The 17,599-nt window shown below is 35.6% G+C and overlaps 1 protein-coding gene across 1 annotated transcript in view; it reads left to right on the top strand.

Moving 5' to 3' along the window:
• Positions 1-17,219, top strand: part of SNTG2 (syntrophin, gamma 2) — a 132,516-nt gene extending 115,297 nt beyond the window's left edge. Inside the window, exons 15-17 of the mRNA XM_009999251.1 lie at positions 5,796-5,888; positions 10,204-10,314; positions 17,088-17,219. Of these exons, the coding sequence (XP_009997553.1) occupies positions 5,796-5,888; positions 10,204-10,314; positions 17,088-17,219 (336 nt within the window). The remainder of the gene's footprint in view (positions 1-5,795; positions 5,889-10,203; positions 10,315-17,087) is intronic.
• Positions 17,220-17,599: the final 380 nt, after the last annotated feature.

The following is a 17,599-nucleotide window of genomic DNA, read 5'->3' as shown; positions in this document are numbered from 1 at the left end:
GTTTTAATTTTGTCTATCCATATATGTCAAGGTTCTGTAACATTTCAACGGTGACATGATGAATTCCTTAAAGGCAGAAAGTGGATCTGCCACATTTTTTAAGTGAAGATGGTTTTCATTCATAGACACTCACAGAAATTGTTTTACTGATTGTTTGGCACAGTTATCTGGAACATAAATACACCTGAGCTTTGAAAGGCTGTTCTGGATGAAATTTCTGAAAACTCTCATGCTTTTGGTGAATGTCAGATTTCATGGTCATTTGTCACATGTCAGAGTGAGAATGGTTTCAATGCACTTTATAAATGTATTCTGAAAGTTTTGCTGTAAAAAAACCAACACGTTATATCAAATTTTTATCCTAAAATAACAATCAGATTTTTTTAAATATGAGAAAGCCTAAGTATGTGCATTTTTAGTTCAACTCTTCAGGCATTTCAGAGAGTTAAAAAACCATTTCTATTTAGTACAAGGAATTCTCTGTGAAAGTATTGTTGAAGATTTTGCAGGCTGTCTTCAGGATCAAGGGGTTTACTTCTGTATGCTTCCTAGTGCACTCTCTGCATGTAAGCTTACATTCATGACAATTCTGATTGCTCTTATCTTCATCGCCCCATTATGCTTGGAGTTTTTTGATGCTAAAAGTGGAATTCAGAAGAAGCTCATTCTTGACCTAGTTGGTCCTCTATTAAGTCTTTTACCAAACTGTGTTTTGGTAAACAGATTTGATGCATTAATCAACCTTACTACTCTTACTCCTGTATGCTTGTATAAAGCTGCTGTATAAAGTCTTCATGAAAAAAATCTTGTTCCAAACTGACTTCTGTTGGTATATTTTTTCCTCATCCTCACTGTGTTTTAAATGCTGTTGTGCATTGTGTTATTTCAAATGCATAATACAAGAGCGTATCATTGAGATCCTTCTCTGTTTCAGGAATTTAAGTTCCTCTGATAAGTCCTATCAACTTCCTCCCAGTCTTTACAGATGCCCACACAAACAGAAAGATTGAAAAAAATATATATTAAATATAATATGAGGTGGGATTTGTTTTCAGAATGAGAAGAAACAAGTATTAATGATATTTGGATTATATTAAAATTTCATCAGTTCAATTTGGCAGTCCTGTAGTCTTCTGTTAATATGATTGAAATGTTGATCAATAAGTGATTTCTAGGGAAAGTTCTTTAAATTCAATGCAACTCAATTATAATGTTAAACTCCAGTTTAATAGAGCATGACAAACAGATCACTTAATATATATTTTGCCTATTAGAATTCTACCTTACCCCTTACTTGTATACAAGTAACTTCCTTAAGTCTTTATGAGATCATGGACTTTGTTGAGAAGTCAACAGGTTTAGTAGGGAAAAGTGCTAAGTTTGGGGTTTTTCTGGTTTCTCTGTTTGAGATTTTTAGTCACTTAATTTTGATCTGCATATGGGTAAGCATTAATTATGTTTTTTACAAGGCGTATCTTGAATAACTCAAAAGAGCTTTGCGGTTAACTTTAATAGATTTTTGAGTTCATCACTAAATTAAACATGCTAAACACATGCACTGTTGTTCTTAGCTTGTTCATCGGTAGTTAACTATAAAAAAGGGAAAGACCAGAGTCAGATTATTATGGGTGTTTATAATATATGGAGTAGGTACTGCTGTTACTGGAAAAAACAAACGACTTCTATGTTCTCATCGGTTGTGTTATTTTACATATAAAAAAGATTAGTTGTCTCAGAAAACAATATTCCAAAAATACATTAATTAGATTTTTAAAGTAATGTTAATTTAAGTGCAAATACTAAGCAAAGTCAAAACTTCATTCAGATTTTAGCATTCAGTATATTGATGACATCATTTCCAGACAGAGACATAGCAAATGTTTTAACTTAAAGTCAACAAGTGAATAATTTGAATACAGTGAGCAATATGTATTCTGGATGCATATGGATATGCATGAAAGAAACCTTTCTGCTTTTTTCCATTAAGAGGTAAGTAACCAGGCCTTCAATACTGATTACTTTCTACATGTTCCAAGATGTGTGTATAGTCATGGAAGATATTAAGTTATGTGATTTTTGAAAAGGGAGAAAAGGAAGACTGGGGAAACTACAGGCCAGTCAGCCTCATCTCTGTGTCCAGCAAGATCATGAAGCAGGTCCTCCTACAAACTAAGCTAAAGCATATGTAAAATAAGGAGGTGATTGGTGACAATCAACATAGCTTCACTAAGGGCAAATCGTGCCTGACAAATTGATAACCTTCTGTGACAGGGTTACAGCAACTGATGTCATCTACCTGGACTTGTGCAAAGCATTTGGCACTGTCTTGCACGACATCCTTGTCTCTAAATTGGAGAGACATGGACTTGATGGATCAAAGACTTGGTGAATAAAGAACTGGATAGATGATCACACTCAAGAGCTGTCGTCAATGCTCATCAAAATAAGTGTGGCCAGCAGGTCAAGGCAGGTCGTTCTGCCTTTCTACTTCACTCTGTACAGTGTCCAGCTCTGGGTCCCCCACATAAGAAGGACATGGAACTGTTGGAATGAGTCCAGAGGAGGACCAAGAAGATGATCAGAAGGCTGGAGCACATTTCCTGTGAAGATAGGCTGGGAGTCTGGGGGTTGTTCATCCTGGAGAAGGCAAGGCTCTGGGAAGACCTTAAAGCAACCTTGTGGTACCTGAAGGGGCCTACAGGAAAGCTGGAGAGGACTTTCTACAAGAGCATGCAGTGACAGCACAAGGGGTAACAGTTTTGAGATGAAAAAGGGTAGATTTAGATTAGACATTAGAAAGAAATTCTTTGGTGTGAGAGTGGTGAGACACTAGAAGAGGTTGCCTAGGGAAGTTGTGGATGCCCCCTCCCTGGAAGTGTTCAAGGCCAGGTTGGATAGGGCTTTGAGCAACCTGATGTAGTGCAGGTAGTCTCTATCCAAGGCAGAGAGGTTGGAACTAGATCATCGTTAAAGCCCCTTCCAACCCAAACCATTCTGTGACTCCTGGATTGCTTACAGCTTGCCATGCAACTTTTCCAGCAGATGTTGGGGTGGTTGAAGTGCCCCAGCACTATGAGAACGCACAAGTGCAATGCTCCTGTAGCTAGAGTAAGAAGGCTTTGTCAGTAGGCTCCCCTTGTTTGAGTGGCCTGGAGTAGACACCAACCACAAGGTTTCCTTTGTTACCCTTGTTCTCTAATTCTTACCCATAAGCTTTCAAACTGCTTGTGGCTCTTCAGAGACAGCTTGCAAAACTATGCATTTCTGCAACCGCTCTGTCCTTCTGAAAAGCCTGTAGCTATCAATAGCCACACTCCAGTAATGGGATTCATCCCACTAAGTTTCAGTAATGGTGACTAGTGTAGTTTTGTAATATGTGTTCTCATTGTAACTATTAAGGCATCTCACAGCCTAGGAGAACAGATGAGGCTTTCCTTTGAACAGCTAAATTCTTAATACTTAGACTGACGAATCTCCTCAGGCTTAAACTCCCAGTCTACATTCCCATTTTACTCAGAATCACCAGGGTTAGAACTGGAAAAACTTTCACATCTTGTCCGGAGAAGTGCAAGCCAAAGATGGTCACTATATCATATTTGCTAACATTTTGAATTTTGACACTTGTATGAGTTACGTATATTAATATGGATGTTAAGGTATAGCTGTACAAAGGGAAAATATTTTCATCCATATCTTAAGGTTGATAACCTTGTAGATTTGTGTCTACCTCTGCTTACAATCTCCAAAAGTTTTATCATAAGCTAGTATTAGAACTAAGCCTGGGAAAATCTCATTTCCAGTCATTAAGGAAGGTATTTTAAATAGCACATTCTTTTTCCTCTCTGTTGCTGAAGATGTGAGTTCTCTAGCTGGCTAATATGCCGTGCTGTTTTCTTTTCTGCAAAATTCACTAGAAGACAGCTAAGCCTAGATTTATTATGTTAAATTTTGGATACCCAGGGGTGCTCACACAATTGCAAGTGTACATGAAGCTTATTCCCAAGGCAAGAACAAAAATGGATAGTGCACTCTACTAGTGTTGATGAGTGGAGATGGGGTCCTTATCACAAAGCTCTCTGAGAACCTCTTCAAAGTTATTGAGCAAAAGCCATAGGCAGGCTTTTAAATTTATGTGACAAAACCCAAACAAATTCGGTTGTAAAGAAGTTATTAGTATGTAGTAAGTATAAACAAATATTTGTAATGTTTCTTACAGTGAAAATGAAGCATATTCTGTTCATCTCTACTATTTGTCTGCAAATAATTTCCAAACCAGCTCCATTATTTATAAATATTGAATATTTGTAAAATTCCCTAGGCTAATTATTTGTGAATAGTTCATTTTGGTATTCACCATTTCTGGCTGAGCAATTAGATGCTTACCCATTGGAGGAATCTAATTTAATATGTTTTAAAAATTGCTTTGCTGAGTCAGAGCTCACCTAGTATAACCTTTTTAATTGGATAATAATGGAGAATAAGTTATGACTGGAACTTAATGCTGCCTTTTAATTACTGAATAAAAGGTATGGATATTTAAATGTCATTCAAATTGAATATAAATCACTAAGATCTTTTTAAATGCCAAATAATACAATTTTGAACACCAGTGAGCAAAATAATTTATTCAGAGATAATATGCATCTCTGTCATTGTTGAGCTGATTATAATACTAATCTATACTAATGAATTCATTGTATTCCCCGCCCTCTCAAAGTCCTTTATAAAATCTCATCTCTGTATCTCAGAAATGCTTATTTTTATTAATAGTAGAATGACTGAACCTTTACAATTACTTAATAGAGAAGTTATAGATTATATGAAAAAAAAAGAAAAATCACACACAAACCCCCACCTTTAAAAAACAATTAAATGGACAATTTTCAACTTAAACAAATTTATTAATGCTTTTGATAGCCTCTAAGCTTTTGTTGTGTTGAAACAATTTTCTGGAATGTAAAGAAAATATTGAGATACGAAAAATTAATGTAAACAAATGTCTAAATGTGAGGCAACATTGCAGTTCATGAAATATCAGTGAGAGCAAAGTAGTGCTCTCTTGAAAGAAAAAAAAATCATGGATTTCATAAAGCACAAGCATCCAGCTCTGGAGTCCTCAGTACAGGAAATACATGAACCTGTCAGAGTGTGTCCAGAGGAGGGAAACAAAAATTATCGGAGGGCTGGAGCACTTCTCCTATGGAGAAAGGCTGAGAGGGTTGGGGTTGTTCAGTCTGGAGAAGAGAAGGCTCCAGGGAAATCTTATTGCAGCCTTTCAATGATTTAAGGGGGCTTATGAGAAAGATGGGGACAAACTTTTTAGTAGGGCATGTAGCAATAGGAGAAGGGATCATGGTTTTAAAGTAAAAGAGGGTAGATTTCAAATTGATATAAGGAAGAAATTTTTTACACTGAGGGTGGTGAAGCACTGGAACTGGTTGCCCAGGGAGGTGTTAGATGCCTCATTCCTGGAACCATTCAGGATCAGATTGGACTGGGCTCTGAGCAACCTGACCTAGCTTAAGATGTCTCTGCTTACTGCAGGGGATTGCACTAGATGACCTTTAAAGGGCTCTTCCAACCCACACTCTTCCGTAATTCTATGATTCCATAACAGATCTGATACTGACCTATACTGACAAGTTTTTAAGAATTTTTAAATTTAATAATATAATGCAGTGGTACTGTTGCCAGTTGAGTGTCTTCACATGCACAAAAATGCACAAAATATGATTTTGATATGATAAATTACAATGATGGTTGTTCTCTGAGAGATGATGCATTTCTTTTTCCAGTCTAAAACATATATGTGCAGTTGGCAAGGAGATGCTCTGTGTTTCACCGTCGACTTTGCTTTGGGATTTACCTGTTTTGACAGTAAAACAAAGGTAAGAGGAAAAAAGAAAAGGTAACTTGTTTGTTTTACTGTTGTTGATATTATGATTAATGGCAATTTTTTATCTTGATCAGTAATTCTTTATGTTGATGTCAACTATTTCTTCCTCAAATGTACTGTAGTTTTTATTTATGTGGTATTACTGAAGTTTTCTTAATTTGGGACTATGAAGGGACAATTATACTTGTGCCTTAGCATGTAAAGATAAATTTTGGAGAAAGATGTAAATGCGTTCATTTCCTTTTCAAGTAATAAAAGCAAAGGAAGGTTATATTTATTAGACAACTTGGTTTCTTAGTAATGAAGAATCATCAAGATTTTTAAAAGATCACCAGTCATGAAAAAAAAAAAATAAAAATGTTACCTGACTCTATTCTGAAGCTATGGGTATAAAATAGGATTAATTATTCTTCCATAATAAGAAATTTAGGTCGTGTCTAAAAAAAAAATAGAACATGGGCAAATGCATTTCAAAGTCATAATCAATAAGGTTAAATTCACTTATCTTGCAAAAGAGAGTGACTGTACATAAAGTGCCTACAGGGGACAGTTTGTGATAAATGCCAACTTCCAAGTGATCCTTAGGTCTACTCTTTCATATGTAATTTAAAGTGATATTTAATTTAAATTTTTCTAAATTGATTTATGCATTTGTTTACTGGTAGAACTAAAAATAAATACAAAAATATTTCTGGCTTAACAGAGCTGTGCAGTGGAATGTCTGTCCTCTGAAATGTGGTCGTGAACTCCAAACTGAAAGGTTGTTTTTTTTTAAAACATATTAAAAAAAATTCAGTCAAGTTAAGTTAAAATGAGTTAAGATGAAATACACTGCATTTTAAAATATTGACACAGGATCTAGGTTTTTTTGTGTTACTAATTTAGAGGTTTGGGGCCAAAATGCAAAAAACTCTGTCCAGAGAAATATTGACTAAGGTAATTGTTATTTGAAAATTAGTGTAATTGCATTAAGCGTGATATCATATGACAGGGCATAAAATTTCAGGAAATATGTTTGCATATTATTCAATGCCTTGGTTATATTGCATCCTGAAATTGTGCTTTTTGCACAATTTTACACATTTTATATGCAACAACAAATTAACTACAGAAAATAATCTCATTAGTTTAGACTGTTTCTTTTAAAAGTGTAAATTGATTCAGTGTCCTCTCACCTATAAAATTATCAACTTCTCTATTGACAGTGTCTTTTACAAGTTCAGTAAATAAGGCATCATTAAAATCCTGCTTCTACTGCATTCAGTAGGACCAATATAGAAAGGAGTCACAGTGCATACTTTTGGTATTGATGATAGAGGAGATTGAAAGAAGTCAACCTGTGCTGCTTACTTAAGGAATAATACAGAATAGCATCAGATAGATTGACCCTGTTGCTCAACTGTAAAAATTCTGGAGACTTCAAGACATAGTTCATCTGTACAAGATAGTGATATCCTCTACATCCTCAAGTCTGAGTAAGGCAATAATGGGTGGCTTCTGGAGTTCATCTGACTTCCCATAATTGTCAACAGGAGTTGACCATCTTGCCCAACGCTCATAGATTTTTCAGACTATTTTCTACCAACACTTTTTGATAGTTGAACTGGTCTAGCAATTAACAGGGACACAGGAATTTTGCTGAGAATCTTATATTTTCTTCAAAATAATGAACTTCAAATTAAAGTCACCTTTTGGTACAAAGACTGGTCTTACACTACAGCAGGTGTTCATGCAGGCTTATTAAGATGAAGGTCAGTCCCTTGTCTGCCCTGTGACTCAAATTTTGGGCTAACAGCTCATATACTCATTAAAAATTGTTCTTTTACAGGCTGTAAAATCATATTAAAAGAGTTTTGTTATGGCAAATGACAAAAAAAAAAGTGCGGGGGGGCAAGAACTTTTCCTCAGGAATTATTTGTCTTTTAGAAAGCTCTTGAACAGTTTTGGGGGATTCTTGAAAGCATTGCTTCATTTCATATATGTTCGTTTCAGCATCATCATGGACTTAACTCCTACAGCTTTTATCCTTTGGGGCCCTTTACAGACATATTCTTGTGGTCTGCAGCTGCTTTATATCTGATTGTAGAGCTCTTTTTTTTTAACTAGTTAGCTTGGTTGGTACATCTTCCCTATCTTGCACCTCCATCTGTTCGTTCAAGATAAAGGCATCCCGAAGTGTGCATTATCTTCTGTCTTCCTGAGCCTGAGCCATCTACTTTTCTATTCCATTCAGTGTCAACTGCTGAGAGAGATGATGACTCCAGCAATGCCTAGTATTGCTAAAATTTTCCTAAATTCTTACTCATTTCCACCCTAGCTGTTAAATAGATAATGTTGATCTATCCTATTTAGATCCAAACTCATTTAAGCTTTGAATGCTTTTCAGGTGGTCTAGTTAGGCCCTCTGGACTGTCCTGGTTTGAGCCAGGATGAAGCCAATTTTTCTTTTTACTGATTTTTTTTTTCTTCAGTAAGCTCTCTTGTAACTAGCAACAGTGTGTTCTGCTAGGCTGATAAGACAGTGGAATGTTTTTCTAACTACTGAGGCTTCAAGGCTGCACCTGCACTCTGCCAGCTCAGACACTATGGGGAGATCTGTGACCCCCCCCGTAGGAGGCTGAGTTAGATGGACAGCAAAATTGGCCAAAGATATTCCATTCCATATATCTACGTAAGCTCAGAGGAAGGTCAGAGATCACAGGAGACAACTTCCTTCCTTCTTCTTCTCCCCTTCTCTTCGGTCCATGGCTGGCGTCCGGGGAGGACTCTGTTCATCCATCACCGTCGACCCTTAGGCTCGAGATCTCCTGACCCCCATAACTCTCTGCTTTCTCCAGCAGCAGCTCTGGGATTCCTCGGGACTCTTCCCAGTTCAGGGAAGTGCTGTGGGAGTTGCTGGGGTGGGGGGAGGCGAGAGGCTTTTGCCCATATATTTGTATATAATTGTATATATTTTCTTGTATCATTCATTAGTGTTTTAATTAAAGCTGTGTAGTTTAGTTTTCAATCCAGCCAAGTCTCTCTCTTTTTCTCTCTCTCCTTCCCTACCTGGGTTGGGGGGAGGGGGGATCGAGAGCATTGTTGTCGGACCTGAGTCAAACTGTGACACTAGACCCAGCTAAAATGTGTTCATGAAGGTAAAGTTTAAGCACCATCATGATTCTGTAGCATAGTTGGCTTTTTTCTTCAACTGTTATATTTGTGTAAGAAGTAAATTACATTTATGTCTGCAGGGAAGTAGTAGAAGGAATCAGGCTTTTTGTGCCTTCTGTAAACACTATTGAGCTTTCCCTTTCAATCTATGAGTAGAGGTCTGAAGACCACTGGTAGCACTGGTCTACATGAAAAAAAAAAATGTTTTATGAGGTATATTGGAAAATGGAACATAACAAGCATGTAAGTATTTTTTTTTTTTTATTTCAAAGTATTTACATTGGGTTTCCTCAGTAGTGTCGAGGGACTGAATCACATTTCAATATGTACATAGAATTTCCATTAAGATGATAGACATTAAGGAAATATTAGCAGGAAGTCTAGATGAAAGTTGTTACCTAGTGGTCTTTTTTAAATTTATGTCTTTTCAGGCAATCAATAGAAAACATTCAGTTAAATACAGAAAATGGAATTGGTTTAAAAAATAATTTCAAAATATTTGGTTTTAAAGAGTATCTCCTTTAAAACATACCTGCCAATCTATGATTTGCTAACAGTAGTAAAATGCCATGCATAAACCTGTAGGAGACCAAGATGCCTAGAATTCTTATGTGTATTACAACAACTATGTAATGTAGAACATATTATTGTGATTTGCAGGACTACATTCAATAACTTTTTGCATTTCTATAGATTCTGTTTCTGAGGATTTCAAACCATGTTACATCAGTAAATTCAGATTTGCATTATCTTTGTATGACACTATTATCTAAGGTATACAGATGAGCCAGCTGAAATATGAGAGATTGAAATAGTATATGGAATTTTGTACATAGTGAAACTGATAGAAATACCCTCAAGAATCTTTCTAGAAGTAAGCTCTTGCTGTGTATTTTGATATTTTGTAGGCAACTGAAACATTACATTTCAGCAAATTTGTAATAATTATTTGATTAGTGAATATCAATATTGTACCTTTTTCTTTTACATATGATATGGAGCTGTAAATGTTATTTGCTCTGCAACCCATCTGTTGTTATGTGCTATGTTTACTGTCCGATTGCTTTATCTTAGTACATAATTATTGATCATTAATCTATAGTTCTAGAAAAGAGTGTATAACAGAGTCTTTAACCAGATTCCTTTCTCCTTAGAATGTGCTGTGGAGGTTTAAATTCTCTCAGCTCAAAGGTTCTTCAGATGATGGGAAAACAAGAGTAAAGCTGCTTTTTCAGAATCTAGACACCAAACAAATTGAGACAAAGGTAAGCAACATCCTTTCTGCATTCACTAGATAATGAAGTGGAATTACTATCAAGGCATAAAAAATCCATTTTTTACTGCACATGCATATGGTGAACTCCACATCAAAGTTATCTTTTTATTCTGATTCTCTAGAAACTCCACAGTAAATGGAAGTGATGTAGTACCTTTAGATTTATTATGTTATTTGTAGAAGCCTGTTAATGAGTTGTGTTATGATGGTGTTTTACTGTTTCAGTAAGATGATGTCTGTGAAGTTGTTTAGTCAACCTATAATAGAAATAACATGTAAAACCTGTTTTTTAAAAGGGTAAAGAAAAAATAAAACTATTTAAATGCTAAATATATTTTTAAGGTGCTGTATACTAGGCCTAAAATTTTAAAGGAATATGTGCTTAAGGTCTTCCAATGAAATAAAAGTTTGTGTAACATTAGCTTTAAAAAGGCAATATTCTTGCAAGAGGCCAAGCAATTCTTGAAACCTATTGGTTCTACTTTTAATTAATAGCACTTAGGGCTTTGCAGTATCAGGAATTAAGCTGTGGAGACATCCAGTCACTAGAGATCTTACTGGTGTCTCTTCTATTTTTATCTCTATCAATCATCAAATAAAACTGTAAAACTTAGAATTCAGATTCCAAACTGAACTTCAGCAGTTTCTAATTCAGGGTTTTCGTTTGTATCATCATCTGGAGATTTGGCTGTAATTCCTCAATCTGGGCTGATTCTGCCCTGTCATCCCAAACTTGATACTGAATAAATAAATAAAAACATAATTTTTCAATCATGCAGTTTTAAAAGGAATTAAAACTTTGATGTGATATAACAGAGAAGAGGAAGGTAAGAGTGAGGTTCAACTGGAATTTGTTATACAAAAGCCAATGCAAACAACAGGAAATACCTGAAGATCTATGAAAATTGTCAAATACTCTTAACTGGGTACAGGTTAAAGTCACTTCTACAGTGTTACTTTCCTATAGCAGCCATACATGAAGGTTATATATTATCCTTCTAATATTTAAAAAAAAGTTGTAAGAAGAAAATCTCTAATCTTCCTTGTTTATCACAAAGTTACAACAAATGCAATATGTCTTTCTTGGTACATCTATATTAGTAAATTGTTCTGTATTTCAGCAGCAAACATACTGAGTTGGCTCTGTTATAAAATGTATTACAATATCTGCTACAAAAGATACAACACTATAATAACTTGACTAAAGAAGCAGGTGATTTCCACTTCATTTCTCACAGCACTCATCATTTTATAACTGATCATCTGTTGCAGAGAGCTCACATTGCTTGTTACAGGTTAGACAGGAAGATTGTACTGGTACAAAAAACATAACCTGAATCTCTGAATCTGTATTGAATCATTAGATAATGTGAAGGATTGGCCAAAGGTTCCCATTCCATTCCTTGCAATTGGAATTCCATTGCTTTAATACTGGATAATTCTTTCTGTTGTGTCAAGCAATCTGATTTAAAATAAATATAAAAAATAATAATGTATGTGATCATTTCAATTGCTTTTAATTGGTTTTACCTGTATTTTACTCTTTAGATAGAAAAATTGTAAATGTTAGCAATTTAATGAAAAAAAGTATTATTACAATGAGAAGGGTGAGACCTAATGATAATTTTACAGAAAATTTGTTGGGTTTTGTTAGTACTTGTGAGGTACTTGAAATTACCAGTTGGAAGATGACAAGTGATTGGTTCATACAAAATGCTAAGTCTGTATATACCTAAATATAGATCTGTGTTGTGTTGGAAGAGCCCAGGAAAAACTCATGAAAGGCCAGAGTAAAGGCTGATATGAAAGAGCTGAGGATTTATCAGCATTTCAGTGACTATACATTTCACCACTGCTTCTGCACAGTGTAATGAACCCACTAGAATTTCACATTAAATGGGACTGGGATACAGCTAAAATGCTATATATAATCAGCTATATGCCCACCACTTAAATGGTATTATTAGTTTTCAGTATTACAGACTAGTAATACCCATAGTATAGTACAGTATCTGCCTCTGCTTACTGTACTGAAAGAGATTTCAGAGACAGATGGTGCTGTACAGTGAAATGCAGCCAATAAAGAGAAACAGAAAATGTCACAGAATAATAGAATTTTCATTTTTCCTGAGTAAATGAGCCACTACATGTGAAATAAAGCTTGATACAGATGATTTATGTTCATTTAGCAGTGAACAGTAGAGTTAAGGTTCCAAAAGAATTTTCCAGATTATGTCTAATATTATATGCTTATAAACTCATGCACAAAAAGTATCACATTTGGGAATTCTATTTTTGCATCTTGGTCACTAGCTAGAGATTATGTTTTTTCTCCTTCTATAGATTTTAAGCCAAGTGCTTCTTCCTGTGCACTTCAGTTTTAGGTGAAGAACAATACATTTTTCCATTTAAAAGTTTTTTGTTTGAAGGAGCTAATAAAACCTCAATTCCTGACAGTTGTACCTCCTTCAGGTCCTACATATGGCATACAACTTCCCCTCATAGCTTCCTACTTCAGTGCTTCCCTGCCTTTAATACTTCTAGTAATAGCTACTTCGACTGCTTGAAATCCCCCAAAAGTCACTGCAATGCATTCATATTCTTGTGAAATCCCAGTATATTTTAATCCAGCCTGACATTAGGGGAAAAAGCTGTTGCAACTGTTTTGTAGGTATGTGTGCACTATCTGGTTGGAAAACCCACATATAATGGGTGACCAAGGGACTCCTGCCCTGGCAGCTGGTCTGGCCAGGAAAGAACCTTGGCATCACAGATCTGATTCTTATGCTTGCAGGATATGAGCACCATTTTAGCTTATCCTTCTCCTCTTTGTGTAAATACCAGTCACGAAGAGGAGGCCAAATAAAAGTTTATAGCTGAAGAAGCTTTCATACCACAGATGATAATTTTATATTTTCGTGTTTATAACAAGTGTTAACAAACTGTGTGATACTAATACTGATGAAGGGTCCAGAGGACAAGGCCTGTGAGGACAGGCTGAGGGAACCAGAATTGTTTAGTTTGGAGAAGAGGAGGCTGAAGGGGAGACCTTATTGCTCCCTACAACTAGATTTCCATGTGGACTGCAGCTGAAACCTAGATATCTTTATATTTTATTTTTTTTAAGTAGATAGGTTATATTTTCAATCTGATTGACATAATATGCTGAAGAATACAGTAGTAATAGTTGTGCTCTTGTAAACAACTAATAAACACTGAGGATTACCAATGTCCTTAAAGAAGTCATGATATTCACAAGGCACAATAACACTATCTGTCAGTGTCTCCATTACCTACCTTGTATGTGATACATACTCATGTCTTGTTCAAATAGTGATTCAACAGCTCTCGGAAGTAATCAATAAAATTAAGTGTGCGAGTAACGATGCAACTGGCCTGTCAAGGTCTTTATGATATGTAATAAATCCAACTCTCATAGGTAGGTGGATGAAACAAAAACATATATTTTTCTTTCTTGGCTGTGCACAGACAGCACTTGAGGTCAGTGCAGTGTGCACATTTTTTATATTTTCAGTACCAGGGGGCGGTTTTGCAGTCTTGTACTCTCACTGCTTTAATCCAATCTTTTATTTTCTTCTCTTGCTGTCTTACTTCTAGTGCCTTTGTTGTATTTACCCCACTTATTAGGATGCATCTAGTGAAATGAAATAGCTTTGTTTATTGAGACATGCACAGATTCTTCTAAATACACCTAAAATAAACTGCCAATATTAATAAAAGAAAAAAGCAGCAATCGCAGATAAGGCAAGCAAGCAGAAGGGTGGTGTTAGATGATACAGAACAAATAAAATTATCAGTAACTTAGTCATCTGCCTGGCTGGGTATGGAGAGAAATGTTACTTGAAAAAGAAAATTATCAGAGCAATGCATTTCTTTGAAAGAAGTGGCATTGGTGTTACTTTATAGGAAAAAGTCACATTATGTTCTAACCCTGAAGAAGCCAAATTCCACCCTAAAAGCCACATTACAGATGGTCTCTTGCTAAGAGATGTGTTATCTCCATATCCTCTGATTATACAACATTTACATTTCCCCTAGCCAGAAGCCCTGAACCAAATCCATATTTCCAAACAACCCCCCAGTCCTCTTCCCATTTCTCTGCTGTACTATGCATGCAAGCCATATACACTTCCAGAACACCATTCCTCTGAGCAACCTCCATCCTAAGCCTGCATAAATCTGTACCCCAAGTTTTGCTTTGGATATACTTGACTATCCCCCAGCACCTGCACCTGACCAGTGAGCTTCAGGATTGTGAAGGTAGCCAGTGCAGGTACCAAACACAAAGCACTGCAAGCCTCACCTCCATTTGTGATCTCCTGTGTCAACTACTACTGTGATCAGTTGTATTTCTGGGATTTTCTAGTGCATGAGACCTGAGGTGAAGCCCACCTCTCTGATACCAGCATAGCTGACCACATCTAACCAAACCCTTCTAGAGGACACCTCCAGAGCTCTGCTCCTCTTTTATGATTCCACAGATAGCCTAACATAAAATCGTGAAGACATGAGAGAGCATGAGGGAAGCAAACCAGCAGGTAAACAGCATAAAGAGCTCTTACATACCACCTGTTTGGCTACCCAGCTCTGTAACAACTTTCAAAACTAGCACCACTCCGGAAAATAATTCCGAGGATTGTCCTTGGCTAAAGGACAATCTTTTGTCCCTGACTGAGGGACCTGCCGTATTAACTAGAGAAAATGCAGTGTTATTTTGACATAAAACATAGGTTGAACAGTTCGTGTATAGATTAGAAGTGCATAGAGAAATTGAAAGCTTTATGGAGGGCTCTCTAATCTCAGTTCATTTGGCTGCATTTGGTCCGTGTGTTGAATGTCAGAAGCTGAGGTGAAATTGTTATATGATTTCAGTTAATTTTGGAGCATATCTAAGATGTGAGTGAATTTATATTTTAGAATGTATTGTTTTCAAAGATGGTAATTCAGGAGATGTAAACCTTGGGCTTGAGTCAGGAACTGATATACTAAGGGCTGTATTATTTCATATTGCCTTATAGTTCATTAATTGTTATGAGTGTGTACTTCATTTTAGTTTTATAAAAGTTAGGCAATGAGAGTTAAATAATGGCACTAGTTTTTTTCTGAAAAAAAAAATTAATAATTTTATATTAATACTTACAGCAGAAATCATCTACTGTCAATAAATCTATTTTGAGAAACTTATTTCCGTACTTGCTCCATATCTATCTATCTGTTAATCAAAATAGAAAAAACAGGGGGTTTATGCCCTCAAAAAACAAATGAGGATCACATGGGCCTAAAGTCCTCAAAGGATTTTAGCCAACATACACAGTTCTTTTGTCCTTTTGCAATGAGATCTGATTTTGATTATGAGGCCTGAATGACTAGTTCAGCAGCCAAGTGCTAGTTGTTAATAGCTACCTAAGTGCTTAGTTTGATACAAGTTCTCAAGAGATTTTTCTTCTTTTTATTTCTTAATTTGTTGACAAGCAAGGATCCAAAAGCAGAAGTTTGAGAGTTTTGCCTCTTCCCACAATGTTACTTTATTTTCTCAATATTTAACTAGGTACTAATGACAATAAATAGCACATTTTACTTTATTTAATGGTTATATTGGTTTGTGCCCCAATTTTTCAATTAGAAGTGTTTTGCATTTGCTGTTCTTTTATAATTTTGGAAGTGTTGGTTTTTAATTTGTGTTTTAAAATGCTTTTTGCTTCAACTGTTGGCATAAAAAACGGCTATGCATTGTTTCTGAAGTCAGCTATATCTTCTTGGAAAATTGAAGGAAAACCAGAAAGTAATTTTACAGAATTCTTGAAGAGAGTGGGAAGTAATTTCATTTATATTAACACACTCTCAAAGCTGTTTAATTCAGAAATTCTTGTTTTTCCTGGTTCTGGAAGGAGTTAAAATTTGTCTGATGATGACTCACCCAAGACAAATTCTTATACATATCTAAAAATCTCTGCTTCTGTATTCTTTGCAGGACCTAGGGGCTGAAAGCATTGTTCACAATATATTTAACAGCTGCATATCAATAATCATCTATATTACAAATAGAAATATCATGTAAAATTAATGTTTCTTGTGTTATATTTGTTGTCATTGTGTTAGAACATCGTTCCATTTCTGTCTAGGGAGACTGGGGAAAAGAAATCTGTGCACAGAAGTTGATATATGTTGTGAAAAGGTCAAGGGAATTTGAGAACTGGTTAAGAGTAACTCTGCAATTCTTTCTGAATTAGAGTATATGAAATTCATACCCAACAATATTCCTACACACAGGCTGTGGTGTGACTTTACCTTAGCTTCCACCCAGCCTCAGCTCTGGCCTCAGCTTGCTCCTTCAAAAGCTGCCAAAATGTGTGTCCTTCTCATCCTCCCTGGCTGTGACTGACACCACATCATCCCCAAACATCCTTAACTTAGCAAATATTTTAAAATATGTTCTGATATTTGAATGTTCTTGCAAATTGAATGCTATCATTGTCTAAGCTGACTAAAATGTTATCAGTGAAGTAGCACCAAGTGAAAAGTAAATTGACATGTGACACTGCCAATAAACGAGGTACAGATATACATCTTTTAATCTAACAGTTTTAACTTTACAGTTCCCTATAAAGATTCAAATTTTAATTTAGAATCTGTTGTTTGCCAACTAGACTGTTCTGTATTTATGTAAAATATTTATAAACCTAAATACAAATTCACGTTTTCTCTTCTTTTTTTTTTTTTCTCTCTTACTTCCTCTTTCAGGAACTTGAATTTCAGGATCTGACAGCAGTTTTACACTGTATTCACTCCTTTATAGCAGCAAAAGTGGCATCTGTGGATCCAGTATTCATAGACAGTCAGAGTATTGCAAGAAAATATATGTACAGTAACTGATACCATATTATATGTTGTGACTATGGAAAATAAATTATTTTCTTAAAGAAAGTAGTTATTTCATGCACACTATGGCAACTTGGTGATTTTATAAGAACTCTGTAGTTATTATGTGTAACCTTAAGAGTTTTTGTAATTTTTAACATTTTGAATCTATGAGTTAACAATTTAACTCAAACTGAATCAGTTTGTCACCTTCCACATTAATATAAAATGGTGAGTCATTCAGTAATATTTGTGATGTCATTTTGATTTCTGCTCTCACTGTCATACATACTCCTCCATATTGCATAGAAACGTGGAATTACATTTGAAAAGCATGTGTCCAAAATTTGGCCTCTTAAGTCTGTTTTGAGAAGTGCTGAGCACACAATTTCTAC

The sequence above is a fragment of the Chaetura pelagica genome, unplaced genomic scaffold, assembly GCF_000747805.2.
Source record: "Chaetura pelagica isolate M959 unplaced genomic scaffold, ChaPel_1.0 scaffold90, whole genome shotgun sequence".
Taxonomy (NCBI): Eukaryota; Metazoa; Chordata; class Aves; order Apodiformes; family Apodidae; genus Chaetura; species Chaetura pelagica.
Note: the sequence above shows the minus strand (reverse complement) of the source record. Positions and strands in the feature narration are given on the sequence as shown.